Source organism: Dicentrarchus labrax, unplaced genomic scaffold (genome assembly GCF_905237075.1).
Source record: "Dicentrarchus labrax unplaced genomic scaffold, dlabrax2021, whole genome shotgun sequence".
In the NCBI taxonomy this organism is placed as follows: domain Eukaryota; kingdom Metazoa; phylum Chordata; class Actinopteri; family Moronidae; genus Dicentrarchus; species Dicentrarchus labrax.
In genome coordinates, this window is record NW_026136706.1 from 7,518,666 (window position 1) to 7,545,451 (window position 26,786).

Below are 26,786 nucleotides of genomic sequence, written 5' to 3' on the forward strand. Positions count from 1 at the left end.
GGATATACATGTGTTAGAATAGAAGTTTTTATGTTTTATAACCAAACATATTTTACCTGTAGCCATTAGGGGTCCTATTAGTTGGGGGCGCCAAGCAGCTACCCCTACCTTGCTCAATGGTAAACCAATTGGCATCTTATGGTTTAACCCCACCGTGCTTTTTCTGGTGTGTATGGTTAGTTTTTTAGTTTTTGGCGTTTATACCATTGGCAGTATAGGTTTATATTTTATATAAGTATGTTTTTCCTCAAGCCACAGCCAGGACTGCTTGGGGGGGGTCACAATATGGCTGGAGCCTTCTACAGGCTGAATGTAATGAGACAACCAATCACACTCAAAAATCCAACATTTATTGGCATTAAATTGTTTATTTGCCACATGGAAACACATTTTACAATCATTTAGTTTTATTCAAAAACACCAGAAACATTTCTTAAATTCTTCAGCAACTGAATAATTTAAATGGACAACAGATTGAATATCTAAACAGTTGAACAGCAACATAGGTAGTCTACAAAATACCTACAAAAATGTATTGTTGGAGCTGAAGCGTGTAACCCTTCCTCAGCATGCAGTGACTCGCTGGGTCTCCTGCAACAAACAAACTTGGCTTTTCCTTTGTTTCCTTTCCTATATTACATACAAACTATCAATACAATTATTTACATGGAAATACAAAAGGATAGCTTTGGCTCAGATCAACTAAAAATCCAAACCTCTAAATAAAATATCCAAAATAAACACGTCATCTTGTTTGTGATAGGGTAGAAATACACTTTCTGATGAATTACATTCTCTTTTTCTATAAAAATAAATGATGAGCCGTAGCATTATTATTCAGGATAATGTGGTTTCTGCTTGTCACCCCAAATAACTTGTAATAAATTGGATCATTAAATGATCTCTGAGATATCGAAGCATGCTTTAAAGATAATTTATAACAGTATATTTTATTCTGAATATTTTTGTGAAATCGTGGGGGATATCTGTAAGTAGATAAGCTGCACATAAACATTTTATTCCAAGTAAGACCTTCAGTAGGTGTGAATCTGTATGTACCTCGGCAGATCACGTTGGACATACAATATCTGCTTTTGGCAAACGCAACTCTGGTCGGCGATGATAAGGAAGACAAAGGAATATGCAACTCTCCAAAGCATTTATTTGGCCCGCATTTGGCCTTGCTGTGGTTGAGGAGCTGCTCTTTAGTCTGCAAACAGATGTTTTACAACTCTGCCTGCTAGCTGGATTTCTTCAGCCCAGGCAATGTGAGCTCAAACCTTGAGAGGGAAGAGAAATGAAATACTCATATAATTATACTTGAACCAAATGAACATTTGTGCGCATTATTACTGTCGACCAGACAAAGGTCTTTGCCCTCCAACCAGGCTTCAAACAGTAGTTATTTCTGAAGTTTGTTGTTACCAGCTTAAAGGAGGAGCTTGATATTTTGGGAAGTATTCTTCTCCCCTTTCTTGCCAAAAGTTAGACAAGAAGATCAATACCACTCATGTCTGTCTGCTAAATAGGTAAAAAAAAAAAAAAGAAACAAAATTAATCTACCAAAACTCACGAACGAACACATTATATCACATTATATCTTGTTCGTTTAATCCACCAAAAAAGTGTAAAAATGTAGGGATTAAACAATACAATGTGTTAATTATTAAGCTTTAAAGGTGCTGGTAGCTGGATTTTGTGACCTTTGCATAAAGCCAGTTTCCCCTTTGTTCTAGGCTAAGCTAACTGTCTGCTCACAGTAGCTTCAGTTTACTGTACAGATTTGAGAGTGGTATTGATTTTCTCCTCTAACTCTCTGCAAGATGAGTAGGCACATTTCCCTAAATGTCAAAACTATTCCTCTAAAGAAGCTGGGGAGACAGGATTTTCTCTCCAGAACAAAGTAATGAGTGCAAGAAAACTTAAACAAAGACGAAAGATTTCAATTCAGCACAGTTCTGATAAACATCGAAGCCACTTTGTGTTTCACTCAGAACAAACCATCAAGAATTATTTACAGCTACTGTTACTTCTACAGCTACTACACAAATCATGGAAAAGTAGAAAACAGGGCCCCATACCACTGTGTGATGCCTTTGGCTATATCCAACCGTGAAAAATCGATCATCACCTGTGGACATGAGCAGAACTTGAAAATTCAGTCAATTATCTACACTGAGTCCAAAAAGTGTGACAGGCATAGCAGTCAAGACATTGCTTTTGCAGTATATGTATGAAATAAAAACATTAACAACAATGAACTAAAATGAACCAAAGTTGGAAATGTAGAAGCTATTTGTCTCACCAATAACAACAACAGAGAGCATTTCAACTGCTGATAGCCTTTGAAATCTTGTGTCAGGAATGAAAAGACAGTCTATCACAGGTAGCATTACCTACCATGCCAATGTCCTTTCTCTCCCGTGTGTAGAACATCTTGTTGTTTTTCACTGCCACGTCCAACTTCCTGTTTTTTACGTCTTCAAGTTCCAAATCAAATTCAAACCTGTGAGGAAAGAAGATTGGCAGAAAGAAAAAAAAAAAGTTCCAGACACACAGTCTTAAGCTCTGAGCCTCTGTGCCTCATTTTAGCTTTTTCTCATTCAAATGTGTGATGCAGGATGAATCCGGTAAGCTTACTTTTCATTGAAGACAGGGTCGACTGTCCTCTTCTTGACATGCGTCTTCTTGCGGTGTCTCCAGGATTGGTCAGGGAGCAAATACAGGCGGACGTAAGAGTCTGTGCCATTCTCACTGCAGGAGAATAAGTTCCTGTAGGCAACACGTGCACACAATAGGTTATCATTGCTGGCTTTGCTTTTTCTATTTCATAGTTCTTTTGAACAACTTTGACATTTGAATTTGAATTTGTGTGTTCAATTGGAGAAAAAATACTCAACACAAAACTGTTTTTTTATCTTGTAACAAGGCCTGAAAAAGAAGTTATGTTACTGTAACTTGGTTCTCTTCATATCTACCTACTGCAAGCACAGTATGAGGTTGACATATATATGCAAAGTTAAGTATATGTACTGTATTTCAACTTATATATAGTTATTTATCTTTTATCACATAGAAACTGAATTTCTGGTTTCATATGTATAAAATTTGTTCAGAGCTGAGATGAGCAAATGGATATATCCCTGGTCAGTATTAGTGCTGCTGGGAAACAGGCTGGGTTTTTCTGATGTACCTGCAGGAGTCGACCAAGACAATGAGTTTCTTCCTCAAGGTGGCATAGCGTACAGTCAGGTGGATCTCCCCAAACGAACCCTGATGATTCCTGATGGCCCTATAGTGGTCAAAACATTTTTAAACATCACTTTTATAACTTACCTCGTTAAAATCCATACAGTTTTGTTCATAACATCTTTAGAAAGGTTAGAAGTCGGCACACTAAAGGTGTGAAAAAGACACTAAGCCGTAGACTCACTCTGGATACGATGCTCCCTCTGAAAGGTCGAAACGTGACGAAGCGATGGAGTTCTCTGACAGCAGGCTGTGGGAGTCAAACCGACGAATGTTTGATGGGGAAGGAGATGGGTGCCAGGTTTCAGAAGCCAGGAAGGAGCCACGGCGTTGGGTTGAATAGTCTGCACTATAGCCATTCTGGGAATCAGCCGCCTGGGTCGGAAATGAGGCTTGGGCAGCGTTGGAGGAAAGTGCGGGAGTGGATTCAGGGGCTTTACCTCCTTGGTTGGTCTGTGGTCCTGGCTTTTTGGGTTGTGGAGGAGGGTCGAGGATAATCTTGGGTGGAGGCTTTTCCACAGTAAGAATCTATTTTGGGATCGAGGACACAGGTTGAAATTTAGCTTTGAACAGGAAGCAGCTAAATGTCGTTTGCTATACAAGACTGTGTGATGTGCTTGATCTCCATGTAATGTGAGTTTCCATGTACTAAACGTGTGTGTAAGCTTGCCGATGTTGTGTACCCACCCTAAGAGTGGCTTTCAGCTTGATCTCGCTTTTAGCTCCGGACTGTTCCAGCAGGAAGCGCTGGTCTACAGTCATGTTGGAGCTGTTGAGGAGGCGACTCAGGGGCAAGTTGAGAATGCCAAGCTGAGTCTTCTTCTCAGGCTCTTTGACCTGGACCACGAGAGCAAAAATGTGAGAATATGCCAACAGAAATTAACATCAATTTAGACTCAAGATTTTGACTAGTGCAACCTCGAGAAATGTTTTAAATAGCTGAGAAATGTTCTGTTTAGTGTGTAGACATTTAAATGACAAACCTGAACACAGAGCTGCTGTGTTTTGATATTATGCACAAAAAAGTTAAAGCCCTCCTCCCACACCGGGTCTTTATTTGCATACACAACCTGTGAAAAGTGAAGAGGTGTTAGCTACAACTCAGTGGTTTCATTGCAAAAAGCTACTACTGTGTTGTGTGTTTGCTTTTTGTGACAGCACATTTTTACAGCACATTCATGTCAATTTGAATGACAGTTACACGTCTACTTGTACAGCTACAGCTACTAAAATACAAATACAACTAGGTTAAACATTAAGTAATAGATATTCCTTCATTCATATGATAAATTAAAGAGAAAATTGTGTGTTAATGTCATAAAGTCACAGCTATACCTTGCTTTTTTGAACGTTTTTATCAATGGAAAATTCCACGAAGGAGTTGGGGCAGGCAGCTCTCTTTGTGAGCTGAAAACAAAGCAAATCACTCAATTAAAGAAAAAAAAAAGCAATACATCAACACTTTGCATTTTTGTGTGCCAATAACACTGACACAGAAAACCCCAGGGACAATGAGTAACATTAGTTATCTACTGCACTGATGGACAGAGTAACTCACCATTATTAAAAATATACTGACACTTAATAGCTCAACTGCTTTCAGTTTCTTATTATGACACAGTTCTACCATTATCAAAATGCTTTCATTTATTATAAAAGGCCACCAGCAACAAGCCAACACTGGGAGTTTGTCTAGAAGCAGGCTGTTGCCTTCCAGGTTGCATTCCTCTCTAATACATGTCTGACATACCTCACTGTCTGGAGGCACGTTAAACAGATGTTTATGCTGGTAGCCACAGCTAACATGAGCATTATGTCTCATTTTAACAAATATAAAACCAGAGGTTGATGCAGACACATTTGAGGTTTTAAACACCTTCAGTGAGCTCAATATGTTGGCAGAGACTGTCTACAATAAATATATATTTACTGAGTAACTGTTACAACCACATCACCATCCATGTTTTCCCCTTGTATTTGTTTTTCCTCAGAATCTTCTGCAAATGAACAAACCGCCTTTACTACGTTATTTTTGTTGTTTCACACTTAACTTGTTGCATTGTGACTGTATTTTCACACAATGACCAGCAGAGGGCATTTAGAGGCAAGAGCTTTTACTGACTGAGCTTTTTGTATTGGGTCAGATTTGTTTAACAGGTCAAATAGTGACATTAAATGATTCTTACTATTCAATTATAGCGGCCTTACTGACCAGATGAGACATTTGAATGTGTCAAATGTTTGTCACAGAAACTGTGATGTGATCTGTGACCTCAGTGGCATTTACTGATTTGTCCAATGTATAATTCTTAAAATCCTCAGAAATATGAGCCTATTTTTGCTTTACAAAGAGGTCAAATGACTATAAATATAGTGACTGTTTAATTTCCTCAACAAGATCTTCCACCACAAATAATATTCCCTTAGTGATCTTAGTGATCAACACTTCTCTGCGTGTTTCTTTATGATGGGAAACTGATCCTGAACAAGCTCCAGGTTAAGAAAGGAATCTAGCAACATGAACACCAGCTGATAATAACACACCCACATAAAATGACAAGCATGCACTCAACAAACGGGAAATACCAGCTATGCACAGGGTCAAGTACAACTGGAGCACTAACTGAAACATCTGATCTGGCTGAGGCTTTTGTTTGACATCAAGATAGAAGAATTGTCGATTGTAAGGCAGTAAAGTGACAGAGACGCTAAATGTTATGCCCGATTTGACTCTCGAAAGCCAACACACAATCTTCTTTTGGCTATACCAATTCAAATGTGGAACTACTGTAACTCTCAAACTGGATTTTTAAAGAGGCAAAAAAGAAATCCCAGTGTTGACAACCCCTAACATATAAGGCTGTGTGCATTCCTCTGCAAGGGAGTAGTAGCTGTAAGATTAAAAAGAAAGGGTCTGCAGGAACAGGGGTTGGGCCTCTGCATACCAAAGAGCTCTGGATTAGGTGTCTCATATACCGGTGTTAAATCACGTACAGGGTAATAGTTTAGGAACAGTATGGGTCCTATGGCAAGGATTAGGCTGGTGTTAGCAACTGAGAGAATTATGAGCAAGAACAACTTTATGTGATCATGTTTATGAAAAGATACAGAGAAGATGACATTAAATTCTTATTGTTATTTTGGTAAATGAATCAATAAAAATTACACATTATTTACAGTCTATGGGAATAATGTTTTTATGATCAGCAGTGGATTAGTGAAAAAATTAAATATGCATTCATATTGATTATGTTTTAATGCTATGTTACTGTTATGTTTCTACAACGGGGGGAAATAATCAATGTCATAAAACAATGTACTTTTTCGACTCTCAGTAATGAGGAAGAGAAGATTTTTTCTTATGAGGAAGTTTTAGTTTTTCTTATACATATACACAGCATGTTCTTTATGTTTTACTAGTTTACCCTCCTTCTCAAGGGCAAAACTTTCTATCTTTCCTTTAGTGGTGAATATTCACAAAAAAAGGCAATTAATCACAACACCAAACCAACTGTGACACAATAAAAATGGGGCGTGAGGGGCCGGCCCAGCTCCTTCTTATAGCAGCTACAGTGGAGGGAGGGCAGCTGGCATAATCACAGGACCACAGCCTTATGTAACAATACTGCAAGCTTAAAAAAAAGCTCTCGTCTTACCCGGGCTTCCTTTGAGTGCTTCCCGTGTTTATGATTCTCTGTGATCTCACGGTGGTCTTTCTGGAGACAAACACATGAACACACATCAGCACACGTTTCTACCCATGTTGCATCATCCGCTCTCACCAACAACAGTCCCCTGCTTGAAGCCACTTACTGGTAGGTTTGACGCGTTGTCCAGATACACCGCGAGCATAGCACAAGCAAAGCCGTCGGAGGACTGGAAGAGAGTGATGGCAGAGAGCGACACAGTGTTTACACAACTGACAAACTTGAGTTACACACAGGGGCAACCTGTTGTAAAAAGAGGCAAAAGAAATGTGAGAAACAAAGAGGTTACCTCCGTCAGCAGGCTGGGGTCATCCTTAAGGGAAAACCACTGGAGCTTGAGGTGAACTTCTCCATTCTGGATCCCTTCCAGAGGAAACCACTACAACGGAGAGGGGGATTCATTCATCGACATGATCATTTATATAAAGACTATTTAAATTGAACACTGGCATTAAGCCTGTCACAATAATAAATGTTATTAATCGTACAATATACTCGACTATCGCCTGTCAGGATAATAAATTACTTATCGTTTAAGAATGTAACATTTTAGCAGGGTTTCCCCTACAATTACTATATTGCCTGTTAAAGATTGAATGACTCTATAGCCTACCCTGCCAAACGTTTAATATTAAAAGTTGGTTTTCTTTATTGTTTGGTTCCAATTCCAGTGTCTGAATCATTGCAATGCATTATTAGGCTTATCATTATATCAGTTGAACAAAATGACAATATTTTTGTTAATCAGAATTTGTCCAACAGGAGTAGTTATCATGACAGATAAACGTTTTTTACCATTCTTAAAAATGATGCTACCGCAAGATGTTTTATTAGGACTTAAAACAGTAGGAGACAGTACACTGTAATGTCCTGTAGTGCTGGCAATCATTTTGTGATTACAACTGTTTTTTTTCCTACTGCAGAAAACTGCTCTTACTAGGCACAAATCACTTAATTCAGTGTATCTACAACGTTACATATAAGCTCACCCGATCCATTTCTTTCTCCTTCTTCACTTCTCCCAAATCGAGATTATACCTAAGGTGAAAATGAGAGCGTGAAAACCACAAAACAAAAACATTTAAAGTATATTTTCAGCACTAATACAATACGTACTCATATTTTTCACATATTCCACATCATTACTCAGCTGTCTTCCCTTACACTATCTTTGTACGAGCTATTCTGCTGTATATTTTCAAGCAAAGGCTGAGACAGCACATGAGGCTATAAAACACGACACATTATTCAAATATATACATACTGTACCTGCCGACATATAAAAAAATACTAATAAGTACACAATAATCAAGACACTAATGCTAATAATGAGAATTTGACATCCTTTGTCAGGGTAATAAGCAATGCCTGAGAAACTCCTACATGATTTGCATACAGTAAAGTGAGGAGGGGAGTCAAACAGCATTCTCTTCATCAGTCGTTTGATTACCTTCCAAGGAAGTCATCTTTGTCTGTGTCCTCATCGTATAGCTCCAACTCCAACTCTTGCCCCGGGGCCTCGTGGACCACAAACTGCCAGCAGACGAAGAAGGGATATGATGAAGGTTATACACTAAATACTGAAAATAAAACACAAACACGCTGGAGAGAACCTCAGCTTTCAAACAATGAGTTGCTAACAGTGATTTGTCTAGCCCTTCAAGGCAATCTGTGACAAAGTTTTTGTCTTTAAGCTTTGCCTTTCACAAACAAGGAAATGTGTGATGGGATTTTTTGTAGTTTCCTGTCGCATACCAGAACATGTGCAGGGTTACAGGATAAGAAAAACAGTCTTGTTCAGGCTTAACCATCATGCAAGTGAGTGATAAGTAAGTTTATCAAGGGGTTTTAAAGGCCCTTAATAATAACTTCAGTGTGTTGCCGTTACTCTACCTCATACACTTCATTCCATGTGGGGTTCAGATTCTCTTTGATGGTCTTGCTTTTGAATTTTCGGTTGCCGACTCTGAGTTTTACATAGGGGTCTGATTTGCCTTTCACTAAACCCATCATGTATGTGTCCTTAGCCACCAGGTCCTTGGCCTCCAGCAAGTGAACCCTCACCACACCCTGAGGAGAAGACAAGGAAAGCCAGACTCAAACTAACAAAATCGTCTCACATGTAAGAAAAAGACAAAATCTTCACCTACATATCTATGTGTCTTTCCAAATCCTAACCTAAAATATGCAATGGTACAGTAATTTAAAATGCAAGTGACAGCAGTTGATAGAAGATTCATGTGTGAAATGGAAAGTTTATCTTACATACACGAGGTAGTGGGAACCTCATCTGGTCTACTTTGACCTGGTCTATGAGGGGTATACACATGCGGTTGGGCAGCACCATGAGCGAGGCGATAATGTCCATGATGGTCTCCTCGGACAACGAACTGGAAGGTGACAGATGAGGTGAGAGAGCTTCAAAATGTTGGGGTGACCATAACACACTGTGTAAGAGTCAGGGGGGGTTTCCTGTGGACACTAACCTGAAGGCAGGGCTGTCCAAAAGGTTGGTCATGCCAGTCCAGTTGATCTGCAGGGTCTGGAATAAAAAAATGGGTTTAAAACTTGACTAATGGCATCCCTTGATGACAGTAAGGCAACGAATGTGTGTGTGCACTCACAGGGCAGCGAATGAAAAAGAAGGTGACTCCTCCCACCAGTGGCGCATCACCAATGAGCGGCTCTAAAATGACCCTCAGCATCCCCTTGAGCTGGAAGATTCAGGACAGTTTTTACAAGAACGGTAAACACTGTACTGTACTGTAAATACTGTATGACAATGAAGGCGATATAATAATACTGAAAAATTAGCCGCCCACTTGTACTCCTTTGACACCAGCTGTGATCGGCTCCTTCACCACAGCGTCGATGTCCACATCGCCTTCATAACTGCAAAGTGAATATTGCCGATGAGAAGTAAATGACTGTACCCCACTGGGCGCTGTTCAGAGTTTGAAGAGAGGGACCAAAACACATTTGACAAGACAGAAACAGCTTATACCCAACCTTATATTCAAGTCCAGAACCACCTCCCTCTGATCCACTTCATGTGTGTACGCTTTCATCCCAGTGATCTTGAGAGGCTGGAAATTAGGGAAACATTTAAAAGGAACCTCCTCAACCATATTTAATGACACACAATACTCTCAGTTTATCAGATACAGGAGTGGTGGCATTATTACATAATACAGCAAATCACAGAGGAGTTCTTTGCTTCATAGAACAGTAAAATAAACCCGTAAAAGATTTGGTTACTTGCTTTAAAAGTATCAAAAGAGAAATGGAGGTCAAATGGATGCAAACTGAATACAAATGCGAACTTACTATGCGTCCAAAGTGGACCTTGGTGAAAGTGAATGTTTTGAGCGCGGCGTTGGAGAGCCTGACGGACGCCTGGATTTTTTCTTTAAGGAGCTTCTCCATGTACATACCAAAGAAAGGCCAGGCCTGCTCCAACACCTGAACATACAAAGCAAAACAGAGCATGTGAATACGCCTCGATTCCACACCTTAATCAAACAGCTAATTTAATTTCATGTGCACATTTATAACGAAGGAATGCTTAAAGGCACTATGACTTAAGCTTTTCTAGTTGCATTCTTTAAATCATACTGACAAAGTAAGTTTCAGTTTGTAGAAAAATACAGCAGTCTGTTTGTTGCTTTTGGCTCATTCATCTCAGTGTGCCCAAGTGAGTTTAACACCCTGTGCTATATCTCACATGGTCTTCATTTGTATGTGTTTTAGTGTACATCAATCACATTCAAATCAGAGCCATGTGTGGTGGGAAGTTGAGGATGGGATGATGATGATTAACATCATCTCATAAAATCCTAAAACCAGAGAGGGGGAGGAAGATCACTTTATTTTGATACTGTACCTTGTTAACCCAGTCAACTTTCTCAACATCAGGAAAGTGGACCTTAAAAGAGAAATGACAGTAAAGTTAGAAGTGGGTCTGTAATGTGTATTTGAGCAACTCAAACAACATAAAGGCATGCATGATGATAGAGATGGAAGACAGAATTGTGCCAGTAATTATTCATTATCCATCATGCAATTTTTAAAAGACTTATACAAGTGAGACTATTCAACGTAAAATCGGTCAGATTTTATAAAATCTAAACTGGAGGATCCCAAATTTTCCCATTTCAGACATTTCTTAGTATAAATGGACATTGGAATTAGTTATTTATGGCTTACCAAAGTTTCTCTGCAGCGTCAAAACTGCGGACTGCAACAGAGGGTTGGAATCATGTACTAGTACAGAACATCTGATGGGCCCACCCCTTATCCAAATAAACTACAGCACCATCAGTGAGTTCTGCCAAAGATGCTAAAGTACATTTTTTAAGACCAATAAACGGGGTGATATAACTGTTTTACAATGGCTAGAAATCATAAATCTGCATATCTTTAAAATGGAATTCTGTTTCAGGTTTTAATAAAGTATGCCATCATTATCATTTGTTTCACACACAAAGACAACAACCCCACCCACGATTAAAATGTAATCTGATTATCACATCTGCCGTGCACGATACATTGCTCCTCCTCAGACGAACCCGTCTGATTGTCGCTCCCTTCTTTAGTTCCCATGAGTCACTGTTTGTGCGGGTGTGGTGTAACCAAATGTGGAGAAATTAAACCTCCTACAGAATTACAGCACGTTTGGCTGGCTTAACCCCTTTCTGAGTATGGGAGGTTTTGCCTAAGTCATGCAAATAAAGTGCATCATAGTCAAGGCAACAGAGAGCATGACATGCGACCTGCAGTGTACGACTTGTTTCAGGATGTTTTACACAACTTGGCTGCATATCAGAGAAAAAAAAAAGATTGACATTTGACCTTTCTTCAGTGACTGGAGTGTTACTGAGGTTGAATCCCTTTGATGTCTCTGGTGGCTGGAGTGCCCTTAAACAAGGCAGTTCACATCCATTGCCCCAGTAAAATAAAGTAAACTCAGTACATTTACTTAAGTACTGTACTTGTGCACAATTATAGATACTTGTACTTTACTTGAGTAGGCCTGTTTCCAGTACTTGCTACTTTATACTTTCACTCCATTACATGTTGGAAGCAAATATTGTACTTTCTTTCCTTTAACTACTTTTTTGACAGCTTTAGTAACTAGTTACTTTTGTAGATTCATATTATATCCATACAAAATACATACCTACTAATAAATGATTATCTAGTTATTATAGAATAAACACCTTTACCAAATGTAATTAATGATATAAAATTATAATATTGGGGTTTTAAATATATATATATATATATATATATATATATATATATATATATATATATATATATATATATATATATATGAGATTCTGAAAAGGCCCTTTAAGTGTATTTTAATGCCAATATTACCTAAATAAGATTTTGAATGCAGGACTTCTACTTACTTCCATTTCTACTAATTTTACTCCAGTACAACCCCTCAGTACTCCTTCCACTACACCCGACGTACCCATGATGCCATTTGTAAGGCACTTTTCAGCTCCCTGTTGACCAAATGTGTCTCATTGTCCACAAAGTCGATGGCGGTTCCGATCCGGGCCTCTTTCCACTGGCGATTCTTCTTCCACCAGGAGACCATCATCATGCACAGCAGCACCCAGCTGACACTGAGGCCCAGGTATCCCGTCAGATACACGGGGTAAAAGACCAACATGGCTCTGCCAAAGTACATCAGGAACTCCATCAGGATGCGATTCACGGCGGAGGAGCTCAGCTTCTCCGTGCTGCCGTGGATCGACAAGCTTTCCCCGAGCCCCACTCCCTCCGCCGGGCCGCTCGGATACATCTGTCCGGCGGATGCCATTGGGTCGGACTCCCGCTGGAACCTGGTTCCTGGCGTCCTAAAAGAGCTGTTTTTACGCTCACTGGCTGAACAGCTTTTTCTCTTCTTGCTTATGTCGGTCTAAATAAGGAAACAACACATGCCAATCTACTGCACATACCATCGGTGGGACTAGTAAAATCAGCCGTCATAGTCCTAAAAACTTCCGTGTTTGAAACTTCCAAAAGACAGGTAGTCACACCTGCGCCCATGGGTGGAGAATGCGCTCAGCAACCAAAAAACAATTCCACCCTAAAAATGAATGCAAATATCCTTCTATTATAGTATCTGTTTGTGTTTGTTTTTACACTCACTCTTTATAGCTTTATTATATTGTTTTGTATAGTTTATTTACACATTTATTTCCATGTTGTTGTTGGCAGTTTCTTTTTTTTTTTTATTGTAAATAAATAATTAATAAATAAATAATTTAGTAAAAACATTTTTTATTGTGACTCTAATCGTCCAAAATCATCCGCCGATATGTCTGAAAGGACAGCAGTGGTTTGCCCTTTCTGTTATCTGCAAAGCCCTAAATCTCAACATTTGTTTGACTAAGCAACAGGAGATTTTAGTCAGGGTTGTAATTCTGGAGTAAGACCTGCAGGTGGAGCCAGAGAGTGCAGCAGAGGTCATTTCTAATAAAGCCTGCACTCTCCTTCATACTGTCTCAGAAGTCATGTGCTTTCCTGTAACTGAAAGGCATCTGCAGGGAAACTTCAATACAAGGACTTGGAAAGGTTTATTGTCTGAGAGGGGAGACACTTAAGGACTTTGAGGAAATCAAAGCAGCATTACAAGGAATTGCAAATACAGACATTTATTTATTATGCACAAAATGCTACTACTTTTACAAAAAAAATTGATTAATCTATAACTGGCATTTATTCTGGTTCTGCTGACATCTCAGAGCTTTAAGTTACTCCTGTATAATGATAATGTCTGATTTTGACATAATGAATCTCAAGGAAGTCCTAAGAAATTAGAGTTATGGGGAGAGGCTACTAACATGATGTTAAACATTTAGTTTTATATTCCCTTGTTTTTATTTTACTTATAGCATCTGGATATTCATTTTAAAGCAAGAGAGTATATGTTTAAAGATGTTTTTATGACCAGCAAAATTACTTTTTGCTCCTGAGCTGGAGTTAAGAATATCAGTCCCTTCATTGTATAGGTTTGGTTTCAGAATGTTAAAACTACTATTTACCACTGGGTAATGTTGGAAATGTTCTATGTATACCATACAAGGGGTGATAAGCAGGCCATGTTTACTGATTTATTTGTTTGGGGTATATTTATCCCTTAGTTGTGTTTCTGTTTATGCCAATATGGAAACTGTTGACTGTTTCCCCGCCCCCCCTTTTTTTAAACGTGTGATTTAATTAGTTATTTAACCAGACATAAATATACAGAGAAACGTACTTACGTAAATATTCTGCTGTTTAAAGATATGTGAGGGAATGTATATTTGTGAAAAAGCATTTGCGAATATATTTTCATGACATTTTTCGTACTGTAAATTAAATGAAAACTACTCACTTTATTATGTATTCTGCTGTAATAGACAAAAAAATGTAGAGAGTAATTAACTTTAAATTAAAAAGGCATAGAAAACAGACAACAAATATTAGTGTGCTTGAACCAGTTTTTATTTGTGCAGGCTTGTTTATTGGAACAGTGGATAAGTTTCAATTCTACTTTCAAAACCAAAAGTGATTGTTAACCTGATTTACACATGCGTACATATACACATTTTTCTATTACAAGATTTCCTGGAAGAACAGGTACTTTCCATAAGCTTACCGGGAGTCAAGAATCTCAGTACAATGTTAAGTGCATTTACACAGTGCGTAACATACATACAGGCAATAATTGTTTCCGCAACCCTCTTTTTTTCCCTTGTTTTATTTGTTCTTGCATACATCTTCCACTATATGGCCACAAACATATTTCAAGGCACTATATTAAGTCTTACTACTTATAGTACCATAACTGACCCTCGTAATCATTATTGGTTGTTTGTAAAACAGGAAATGGCAGCTATTATTGCAATCATTGTAAGTTTAAAGAAACATCTTGAAAATAACAAATATAGTAATCAATTGACAATTAGCAACGAGCTACTTGTTGTAAGGCAGTTTCAAAAGTAAGGCACTTGTTTTAGTTAGCGCTTTAGTGTGTCACTTGAAGGTAATCAAATATTCAGGATACGCCTGGGTGTCATGGAAGATAACGTACATGCTGGGTCTGGCAACGTTGTCCACGACGCTGTCGTACTTCTGAACAGAGACGGCGCCCTTGGCCGGTGGCACGATCATGTTTTGTTGTCCAAGGGTGAAGTCCCCCGTCAGCACTCGACAGAGGTACATGCACTTCTCCCCATTTTGATTTGGCTTGGAGTAGGTGTTACTGGCAGAGTAGCTAGCATTGACAGCAAAGTATGTGCCATTGCCATAACAAGCAGCTGAAAATGTAATAACAGCAGAAAGTGAGTGACTCTATCTGTGAGATAATTATCATATCATTGTTTTTTAAATAACCAAAAGTCACTGAATCGTCTGAACATCTGTTAAAATTAAACTTCTATTATTGATATTATTCTGAACCAACTTAGTAACCAAGTGAGGTACAGTATGACCAAAGTGATTTAAAAATATGTTTAACAATCACGTGTCACACTGTAATTGCCTTCAGGTTTTCAATATAGATTGAGGAAGTGTCTGATTAATGTGTGTGTCTCATATTTTCAACCTCTCACCGTTCTTTCCTGCGTAACTCCTGTTGAAGCCATGATTGTTGATGTAGGCCACGGTGTCGTGGCAGGTGCCGTGGAAGAGACGTTTCTCGTTGTTCTGATGACCATTTCTCAGCTCCATGTCACGCTTCCTCAGCTGTAGGCTCTTCCACAGAACAGGGTTCTGGATCCTCTCAATCTACAAGGAGGCAAAAGTAAATGTGCATTCTGCTTTTCCTGTATTAGGGAGTTTTAATAAATTTGCTATTCATCAAAAAAACTTTATTGAAGTGATTGATTTGTCACCCGATGATGAGATACATGATGACAAAGAGTATTCCAGTGTTTCCTCTGGGATTTTTTTGTTAGCAGTGGGGGCAGGCCCGTCCGTTGTTAAATTGGGATGTGAGCGGCAGCCAACGGGGGTGCATTATGTCGGCAGGATCATTTAAAAGGCAACCGTGACTACATTGTGCATCTGCCCCATTTCTGATACCGTGGCGGCAGAAATTTAACAGTGGCGGGTCGCCACTCCAAAATCAACATAGAGGAAACACTGGTATTCATTACATACAGTGCATGTTATATGAAGTCTACCTTTATAATGGCTTGTTTGCATGTGGCCTGGAACAGAGTCTGGATCTCAGTGTACTCGGTTGTCCCAGCCGCGACGGTGACGGAATGACTCGGGGTGTTGGCTGGCATGGCATCCCAGTTATCAGGGATGTCTTCATCTAGTGGCATAGTAAACAGTTTTGTTTTTATTATTCCTGGCATCAACAATGTATTGGCAATATTCTTTGCAGCTTTTCTGCATACGAAATCTGATTCGATAACCAGATATCAACATTTAAAACAATACGTACAGTGCTGATAAAGTTGGCCAATAAAAAAAGCAAAATATTTATTCTGGCTTCATAATGAAGTCATAATTATCCCCGGCATTATTGTGGTTGAGTTGTGACAAATAACATGCTTCCCCTATCAGAGGACAAAGGTACGATTCATTACCTCTCAGTTTGTCAATGCGCTTCATCTCTATGACACGGCCCTGGTTATCAGTAGCAGGTCCATTTGGCATGGTTACAGTGTAGACTTGACCCTGGATGGTTACTTTTGCACTTGGTAAGTTCTTTTCCAGCGCTTGCTCAAGCTCGTAGTTGGTCTTTGAATCGAAAACTCTGAAACTGAGACCCCAGCATGAACACCCACTCTACCACTGTGCCTGCCAGTTCTACTTTCTTCTTCAGGTCCTCCTCATCTCTCGCCCTTCTCAGCATCGCATGGATCTCATTGTTGGCTTTGAGCACGTCCTTGCTGAGCCCCTTGATGGTGAGTGAAGCTTGACCCTTCTTGCTCTCAGTCCTTATGCTCACGCTCATGGTCTTCTGGATGTCAACAATGCGTTGTTGGTCTGCATCAGACAAGCTGAGGATGGCGTTGTCAGCAATGGTGTCGCTGTGATGCTCTTTAGATATAATGTCGTTGATCCACTGCTTGGCTTTGTCAACTTCAGTCTTTGACTCGCCACAGATGTGGAAGCAAGCTGGGTCCACTTTCAGAGCCTCAATGACAAAATCCTCTTCTTTCTGTAGTTTGTCAGAACTTCCAACAAATAATGCTGAAGGAAAAAATACAACACTGACATGTAAAAGTGATTATGGATTAAGGAATATGAACAGCAAAATTATTCTCTTCATTGTGCTTACATTTGATTTTGGAGCCGACGCTCCCCCAGAAACCGGTTGCTTTATCTTTAGGATCAGTAGCTTCTCGTTCGTGCATGCTGTTGTAGAACTCTTTTAGCATGGGTGGCTGGAAAATAACGATCCGGATTGTCTTCAGGGTACTGGAAGTGTTTTGGTTCAACACATCTATCACTGCGTCCAACATGGCATCTGCCACCTGCTTTGCTTGTACATTGCCTTGACCTAAAATGGTACAGCAGACATTATGGACTCTGCCAGCTGTGGCATGACTGTGATGATTGTTTCTAAATGAATTTAAATGTAAATATTTCTGAATACAAAGCTAATTAAATCCCAATTTTTTGCAAACCCAATTCAAACCATAATTCTGCAATAAGTAGGATTTCATTGACGTTTTAACCCATCAACTGAGATGGGTTTGGGGATCAATGTCAAGATATTCAAACTCAGGATTCACAATGATAAACATCACATTCTCTCGATGAAGCTCACCTGTGCCAATGGCAGGAAACGAGACAGAAGTGTATGAGTTTGTCACACACATTTGGAGTGCCTCTTTCACAACCTTGTTGATTTTTACTATGTCCGTCTGTCCAGCCAAGTGGAGGATCTTCTTACACTTGAGGTTGCCTGGCTGGGTCATTATCATACCTGGGTGGGGCTGGGCACCTAAAGGTGTAGACAGTGGAATTTAAATGCCTCTGATCTTTGACAACCATTATGTGTGTGTATTTAGTTCAACAACCTTGAGTTACGATTACAGATTTGGCTTAATGATTGATTCTACCTATGTTATTACCAAGCAAGGAAACTTGTTATTGTTATACTGTGTTTGCCGTCAACTTTGGGTGTAAATGTTTCCTTACCAAGCGTTTGGCATTCTGCTTCAACGGTCTGACCGGCTGCATCCAGAATAGCCTTCGATACCCCTAGAAGAGAGAAAGATAAAAAAATAAATATAAAAACAAATACATATAAATATAAATAGCAGGACGATTACTCTCTTTTTGTGTTGATATTGATGTTAAAAGTGTCAACATGTGTTTTCTTGTAGTGGATAGTACTACCACTACGACAACATGTTAAAATTAACAATAAATCCAAAAGTAAAAAAGCAATAAAGTGCAGAGTACTTACAAATACATTGGGGTAACAAATACAATAAACAGTTTTACCTGACTTAAGAGAGAAACCTTCATTGGAGGAGTTGACAATGACATCAGTGGTCTCTTTGGTTATGTCTCCTGTGACCACCTGTATAGCCACGCTACCCATTTTAGTCTCGTGCATTCCTGAGCTTGAGACAACTTTAGAGAAGGGACCTTGAAGCAGCATAGAAACAAAAAGAATGAACAGCAGCCCAAAAACCCATTAAGTAAAGCTTTTTTCTTAGACAATAAAGACAATTCAGTATTGTTAAAATGACAAAAACAGTATAATTTGATCATTACTGAAGTATTTTTGGTTTGGTGTATAAATAAAACATTTTTGAGTACTTAACTCTAAAATGATGTTTGTTTAGAGAACTGTTATTACGTTATACTAATAATCGCACATTAAAATGGTGCAACAATATTGCCTACCTGAGCTTTGTTGGGAACTTGTTGGCACCGAAAGACCTGAGGCATTGGGGAACTTCTTAGTGAATTCATCACTAAACGCCTGGAGACAGAATCAGAGAGATTTCTGATACAAAAATCTCAGCAAAGAACAAATATCACAGCAATTAGAAACACAGACTTAACTGACTGCCTCTTTGTTAACAGTGATGTAGTTGTGACTTGTTTGGCTGCACTATAAACAGATACATCAGTTGATCTCTGACAGAGTAGCTGCTCAAATAGCATTTGCTGCCCTCAGAATTTTGGGACTTGTAGTATTAAACCACAGTTGCTGTTCCTAGCAGTAACTACTGGTATTACAATATCAACCAGATCTAAAATATTACAGATTATAACTGTAGATTAATGTTGCTGTTTCCAAATTTCAGTTAACTGTTGGGGCCTTTTAAGTACTACAAAGCTTTTTTTTCTTTCCTTACCTGGATAGTGTTAGCGTCTCCCGAGTAAAGTATGATCACAACCTTCTTCAGATGCTTAGGTTGTTTCTTACTGCTAAACGCTAAGATTTCATCCAGCATCAATGAGGCTACAAGGTTTTTTGGGAAACCCAGGTTCCCAGTGCCGATGGCAGGGAAGGATATGGAGCTCAGACCACTGTCCTCGGCCTTGTCCAAACAATCCTTGAAAAGGCCACTCAGGGTCTGGAAGGCAAAGCATGAATGCTGTTAATATCTAGGTGCAAGATATTTAATGTTTACACTGCTTGCGACCTCAAAGAAAGCAGAAAGCAATATTTCTTGTGTTATATATTTTAGCAGAATCATGTTTTACATACTATGCAGAGAGAAGAAAAGTGTAGATCTGTGGTATATTCAGTATGATGTGTTTTGACCTGTCAACTAATTTAAAAGTTATTAAACAAATAATATGCGGGATGTAACTCTTTACCTTTTCAGCTGCGCCTTGTCCATTGTCCCAATGAGGTGTGATTGCATGGAAGACTTGCTTGCTCTTCAGCTGGCAGCCATCAGTAACAATGACCTCACCTACTTTTCCATTAGCATTTTTTGCAGTTACCAACTGCTGAAGTTTAGGTCCAGCCACACGAAAGATGGCGTTTGAAACGGCCCCTTTGGTCAGCGTAAGATCTTCAAACACAGTATTCACGGTCACCTCCGTCTAAGAATGAGTGAACAGAATGTTATCAGTTCATCACCTTACTGTTTTTTAGAAAATAGAACAGTCAAGAATCAGTGGTGTAAAATTCATGCAGAAAATAATGATTGCAGTTAGTGAACGATAATAAAAAATCCAAATTACCGTGGCGTTCTCAATATTTCCTTTAGTAACAGTGATGACCATGCCCTCTTTGGTCTGCACTTGACCCAAGCACATTGAGTCACTTTTAGCACGTTTCACCGGTGGAGACTTGGTGTCTTTGTTAGCAAGAGTTTGTTGAGAATGACTGACACCATGATTCCCATACTCCTGTCTGACAGCCATATCCATAGCCTGAACAGCACTGTCATCATTGTTCACAAAATGGATCTTCTTCAGGGTGTTGTCACCATACTTGTCATCACAGTGTTCCTTCACTGCTTTGATGATGGTGGTTGCACACAAACTGAGAGGAAAGCCTTGGCTTCTGCTGATGGCAGGCAGAGCAACCGAGATGCAACCATGCGTTTCAGCAAGTTCCAAGCTTCCTTTAACAGCTCTTTTCAACTGTGCCAGAGCCTTCTGGGGATTACCTTGATCAAACTGTGGTCCTACTGCATGGATGACTTTTTGGCAGCAAAGCTGCCCCCCTGCACCAGTAATGACACAGTCCCCAGGCTTCAGCTGTCCTTTCAAGTTCATATGTTTGTCACATTCAACCTGCAACTGAGGGCCAGCAGCATTCAGAAGCGCCTTTGCAAGACCTCCATTATGTTTCAAGTCCTGATTAGAAGAATTGACAACTGCATGCACTGGGTAGCTGCACATATCTGCCTTGCAAACGGCTATTTCCACTCCATCAGCTGTCTGAAGCTGGTACACAGGTTTTGGTAGCCGACTGTGGGCCAAGTCACCCTGTCCGCCACTAGTCTCATCAACCAGCTGGACCAGGCAGCCAGTATCACTCAAGAGTGAAGATACATACATAGCTTCTTTTTCCTGGAAGAGCTTCTTCCCTCCAGGCATGGAGACTTTTAACATTTCAAAGACCACAGAAGAGACCATGTTTTTAACCAAGTCCTTGCACTTTTCAACATCTACTCTAGAACCAGTAAGACAGATAGCCTCCTTTCTATAAAACACCACTACTTTGTCTTTAATTTGCTCCAACTGTCGTGTGTCATGTTTTTGAATGTATTCAACTATAGTGTTGGGCTTGACCACGACAGTTTCTTCCACTTCAGCATACTGTGTTAAAAAGTCATCAAGTGCACTGCTAACTCTTCTGACACTATCCTTGTGGCCAGACACTACAACTTGTTCACCAGTGGTATGGATTTGAATTCCCCTGCATGGCTTATTGTTGGCATTCTCCAAATTACTGACAAGGTGCTCCCACTCTTTCCTCTTCAGGACATTACTGTCTTCAACATCAATGTACTCGGATATCAGCAGCCTTCCAAGATGGTCTTCAGCATCATTCAGATCTCTGTCAGAAGCAGCAAGGAGCTGCACCCTGTGTGCATTGATCTCAAATGTGGCATTTATTCCATTGGATATGAGGAGATCATTTGTAAGCTCCTCCTGTTTTTCATCCTTCAACCAATCAAGCACAAACTTATCTAGTTCTAAATTCTCACGTTTTAATGCAAACATTGCATCATATATAACTTTGCTTGCTGCCATAATCTCTTCCCTTAAGCCAGTTACCATCAAATCTGGACTATCTTTAGTAAATGACATTTTGATTTCGGGGTACACACGTTGCAGCTTGTCCTGAAGACCATCTTGACATAGGATGTGGAAAACTGACGGAGCCACTTTGATCTCTTGGGTTACACTAGATTTCTCCCTCTGCCACCTTTTGAAAGTCTTGTTCACAACTTCACGTAGAGTTTGCTCTAGTTTGTTAACATCAGCCACAAGGCCAACCACTGATAAAACACCATTGGCTTTATCAGGCACTACAACCACATCCTCATTCAGTAGCTCCTGTCTGATCTTCTTCTCTGACTCTTCCCATACCTCTGACTCTAGCGGAAGCCTCAGGGATTTGAATTTTGACAGAGCTTCTGCAAAGGCAGTCTTCACAGTGTCCCCCCACTCTTTGATGAGGGCTTTGGCATCCTTTTGTTGTAGTAGCAAAGATACAGGGCTCAAGCACACAGTAGATTGGTTGAGGTTCACATTGCAGAAGTGTTTTGCCAAGTGACTGTTAATGGTCTCTCTTGCTGATCGATTGTCCTTTAGGTATTTCCAGACAGCACTGTCAATTAGTTCAGAGATGGCAGCAGGGAGTTTTATGGAAGGCTTGTCTTTGCCATAGAGGGCTGTTCCTAACGATTTGTAAAACGGATAAACCCTGATCTCTTTCTGTTTGATGTGATGCTTCTTCTTCGTGACTTTCTGAACCGCTATGGGGAGAGAAATTACAAGAAAATATTACATTGTCACATCTGTCTAGAATTAATTGAATCTCTGATGTTCATAATACTACATGTATATTCACACAGTAATATTTAATATGTACTGTAACTGCACTACCTTTGTGGTCTTTGAAGGTGATGATGGCGGACTGTTCCACTTCATTAAGCACAACATTTTCCACGTCCCCACCTGCATTCTCAAAATAAAGGCGGATGAGATCCTCACTAAAATTTTCCAGGTCTTCAACCACGACTTGCTCTGTGACTTCAAGAGGTTGGACTGATAGTCCTTTCTTTGTGAAGGTCCGGTTTTGGGGGCATCTTGTCACAAAATTGGTGTTTTCTGTGAAATAGTGACAAAAAGTTAAGGTAGTTAGGCAATGACAATTTTCACACCTCTTAGGGCTTTCTTAGAAAAAGAAATCAGCCAAACATAAGATTGGTTTAAAGTTATGTTGGGATCCACACAGCACACTTTGTTAACTTACTAAATGGTACGCTGTGGAGGTTTTGACCAGTATTAGCACTGTGGAGCACGACACACAATCCTGATGATGTTTTCATGCCTTCAACGTGTTTTCTAGGTTATGAGGACTCATACAACATATTTTGGTGAAAACTACTGATTTACAGCATAACTTTGTTTGCTAGAAAAAGCACATAAGGTACCTCTACTGCTCATCGATGATTTTATATGAAGTACAGCACTTTGTCAGGTTCTATTGTCAGTGCATTGTTGACCAATATGTGTATATTCTGGCATATAGCCTTCATCTGGCATACGTGGGAATTTAATATAGGCTGCCAGTATTCAGGACGAGGACACCTCTGTGTTCTCTATGTGTGCTGACCATTACTGGTCTGGGAAACTGCAGGAATCAAAGTAATTTCTCTATTTGTCATTTCTCTTTCTTGGTGTAATTCAGCTTAGTGTTTTGCCTCACTGTAATAGTCATATTAGCTAGTTAGTTAGCTAGTGCCATCAGCTGTCTATCAAGGTGTGACGTGTCATAAATGTTTTTTTCTCATACAAATGTAATTCTGCAAAAAACAGACTTGTTTCTAAATGCTGAAAATCATCAGAAGTATGCTGGAGATTATACAGGTGCATCCTGTATCGTTTGTAAAATGAAAACCTCTGAATAAGTTGAGCTGTTTGGAACTATTACTGTAATACACACACATTACACACACACACATACACACAAGTACCTTTTCCACTCTGGAAAGTCACCACAGCAGAGGAGATTTCAGGAACTACTTCCAAGTTGAAGCTTTTAAGGGCAGATGGAGAGTCAGGATCCTTTAAGATATTCTCCACAAGCATCTCCAAAAACTCCTGGCTTAATGTTGCAGGAATATTTCCTAAAACAGCCGAAGTGGAGCAGAGCTCTTCGTCGTCTGTTGTCTCGTTGTCTCCGCCTTTCGCCTCTGTCTGAACGTCGGCTGCAGGTGTGCACTCCTCAGTGTTTGACTGTTTGTTGTCCACATCAACATCCACTGCTAATAAGACAAGAAGGTTAAATGACTGAACACACATTTCTTAATGAAGCGAGATAATATAGCACTTAACAGCCAACTATTAATACAATTTGTATTTGTGGCAAGTTTATTTCAATTTGTGGCATGCCATTAGGCCCCTACCTAAAAAAAATATTTTTTAATTTTAAAAAATTAAATATATATTTTCAATATACCTGTGCCAGCTTGCTCATATAATCTTGCTTTTCAATGTTGATAATACAACATTATTAATACTCGAGTCTCATTATCTAAAAATATGTGTACTGCCTTGTTCTAAACAAGTGTTTTTATGTCTTAATAGCCCATCAACCACAGACATGTGAACACTGTCAATACCAACAGGGCGGGGAGTGACAGCCATTTTATACAGATCATTACTGTGCCTTATCAGACGCTGCTGGGCTGTGGTAATTTATGTTCATGTTATTGATTAATATGACATTTAACCAACTATCCAAATAGACAGATAGATATTGATCAAAAGAAAAACTGAGACAGAGGGAGAGAGAGAGAGAGAGAGAGAGAGAGAGAGAGAGAGAGAGAGAGAGAGGAGAGAGGTATGTGGAGAGAAGCAAAACAGAAACAAACAACTAGGCCAGCGCGAAGCCAAGTATGAAAAGTGTAGCAGAATGTTTCTCACAACTGAAGCAATCAGTGAAATAGTTAAATTTAAGATTAGAAATCATCAGAAACAACATTTAAAAAAGTCTGGGCTTAAAAACGGTTTACAAACATTTAGGGCTTCAACTAACAATCATTTTTTTCATTACTAATTAATTGTTTGGTCCATAAAAAGTAATGGAAAGTGTTGCTCAGTGTTTCGCAAAGTCAAATGTGATGTGCTTAAATTTTATCCAGAACCCAAAGATGGACAACTGTCAAAGAGGACAGGAAACCAGAACATATTCAAATTTGAGAAGCTGAAATCAAATGAATTAAAACATGCAGAATAATTTTTCATAATCCGAGCACAGCAGACATAGTGACACTATATCAGTCACCGATGTGTGTATCTTTAAGTAAATGTTACATACAGATCTTAGTGTACTTAGTGGTTCGAGACCAGAGTGAGGCTGACCTTTTTGACCCCAAAGCATGTGGCCACATCAGCAAACCAAACTAAACACATTTTGTACGTTACGGCAATTTATCACACTTACAAAAGGTCAGCATAACCATTAAGATGTTATATTAACAAGATTTCAGCAAATACAGCTGATCCTGGTTTAAGGCCTACAATGCTCTAAGTCTCTGATTTCTCTGTCTGTCTGATCAACATGTAAAGGAAGTAACCTTTGGACCCAATTTTACTTTACTTTCTTAAACTCTAGCAATTAGGAACACAGGTGAGGTGAGGAATATCTTCCTGACCACAGAAAATTGTTTGGATAGTCCTGTTATATCCAGATATATGTATTAATGAGGTTGATAATTTACAGTAAATAAACTTCTTGCTATCCACATGATTACAGAAAATGAATAACTTATTATAAATACACTATGTGGACCCAAACAAATTGACATTATAGCTGAAAAATGAACGCAGATAATGGACAAAGCTGTACTTTTAGCTACTATAAAGTATATTATAGAATGAACTACATGAGCAGATGTACTTTTTCATATGGAAAGGGAAACCTACCATATACATTTGGGGACCTGTGTCCTTTAAATACACAAAAACCTGTGTGTGTTTTATGACCAAGAAGCAATCACACACTTATCCAACAAAGATACAGAGCACAGACAAACATATGAGAGTATGGCACATATGTGTTTTAATCTGTACTTACATTTCTGGTTGAGTTTAGGAGCTGGAGATGGAACTGGAGATGGAGATGGAGCTTCCTGTATAAAATGGACAAAAACATAGATTTTAAGTCACCTGTGTTTTTTATCACTTTGGCAACTTATGTCACCAGTTGACTTTAATTCCCTCCCTTTCATGACAATGCTTTGCAAGCGATTTGTACGTTTTGTTTTGGTATCATGTTATCCAATCACCAGGAACTAAATCACAGAATGTAGCAACGCCTTAAGTTATTATGATCACTCACATGACTGCCGGTCAGATGGAAGATGTACAGGGTTTCTCTTTCACAGCTTATCATGAACTGATACGAACTACAGTCCCCATTTCAGTCCACAGCAAATAGTTCAATATCACTGATTGATTGAATTGTTATAGGAAGTGAAAGCCGGGCTGTCTGTACCCTCCCCAAATAGGCCCTGTCACACATGCCCAATGACACTACAGGAATCTCACTCAGGTGGGGGTCTCACAGTTAATCTCTAGTGGGACACAGAGTTCACCACAGTTGCTGACAGTTTCCTTTACTAAAGGGGGGGTGTTACTAACCTGTGTTGCCGTGTCATCTGTTAATAAGCGAACAGTCATCTTCAGCACGCCTTTATCCAAAGTGATCTGATGCGCCTCTTTCCCCAAAACATTTTTTTGATCTGTAAGAAAAACGACAACAACTCTCAGTCAGTAAGGAAGTAGGATTGATTAAGAAAATAAACAAAAAAGTAAGGTTACGTTTTGTTTTTAACGTCAAAAGTCAAGTATCCGGTATAAGTTTTATCCGGCCATACTCACCCTCCACTCTGCGGAAGCGAAGCACCGCTGTCCTGCTGCCATTTTCATAATCGACTTCACAGTCGCCCCCGTTAGATTTCTTACTCTGAAAGTACTTCACTAACTTGTTTTTAAGTTTCTGTACGTTGTTTTCTTCGAGCTCGACGAGCAGAGCATGCGAGTACGCGTCTGCCATCGCCGCTGACTCGACAGCCTTCTGCCTGCTGCTGCCTGCTTTACTTTCACTTTTGATTCTCGGGAAACGAAACGGGGATTGTTTGC

At 39.4% G+C, this 26,786-nt stretch overlaps 2 protein-coding genes across 2 annotated transcripts; both read right to left on the minus strand.

The window, feature by feature from the left end:
- Positions 1–348: 348 nt before the first annotated feature.
- esyt3 (extended synaptotagmin-like protein 3) lies at positions 349–13,007 on the minus strand. The gene is made up of 23 exons (XM_051405159.1): positions 12,439–13,007; positions 10,840–10,881; positions 10,284–10,418; positions 9,966–10,042; positions 9,779–9,848; positions 9,581–9,670; positions 9,443–9,498; positions 9,226–9,346; positions 8,850–9,026; positions 8,407–8,489; positions 7,946–7,994; positions 7,246–7,335; positions 7,063–7,125; positions 6,906–6,965; positions 4,585–4,656; positions 4,233–4,319; positions 3,937–4,086; positions 3,434–3,777; positions 3,194–3,292; positions 2,641–2,772; positions 2,401–2,506; positions 2,082–2,131; positions 349–1,280 (listed from the first exon to the last, which is right to left on the minus strand). The coding sequence occupies exons 1-23, from the start codon at positions 12,790–12,792 to the stop codon at positions 1,241–1,243; spliced, it is 2,547 nt and encodes an 848-aa protein (XP_051261119.1). The 5' UTR covers positions 12,793–13,007; the 3' UTR covers positions 349–1,240.
- A 1,437-nt stretch (positions 13,008–14,444) lies between these two features.
- Positions 14,445–26,700, minus strand: parp14rs1 (poly(ADP-ribose) polymerase family member 14-related sequence 1). Its single transcript, XM_051405158.1, is given in 18 exon segments — positions 14,445–15,277; positions 15,572–15,746; positions 16,145–16,281; positions 16,559–16,724; positions 16,726–17,168; positions 17,257–17,478; positions 17,749–17,925; positions 18,123–18,185; positions 18,432–18,578; positions 18,840–18,918; positions 19,298–19,519; positions 19,767–19,997; positions 20,139–22,390; positions 22,521–22,745; positions 23,615–23,905; positions 25,720–25,774; positions 26,286–26,386; positions 26,526–26,700. Coding segments are annotated over 18 exon segments (5,445 nt in total). The 3' UTR covers positions 14,445–14,993.
- Between the last annotated feature and the right edge of the window lie 86 nt (positions 26,701–26,786).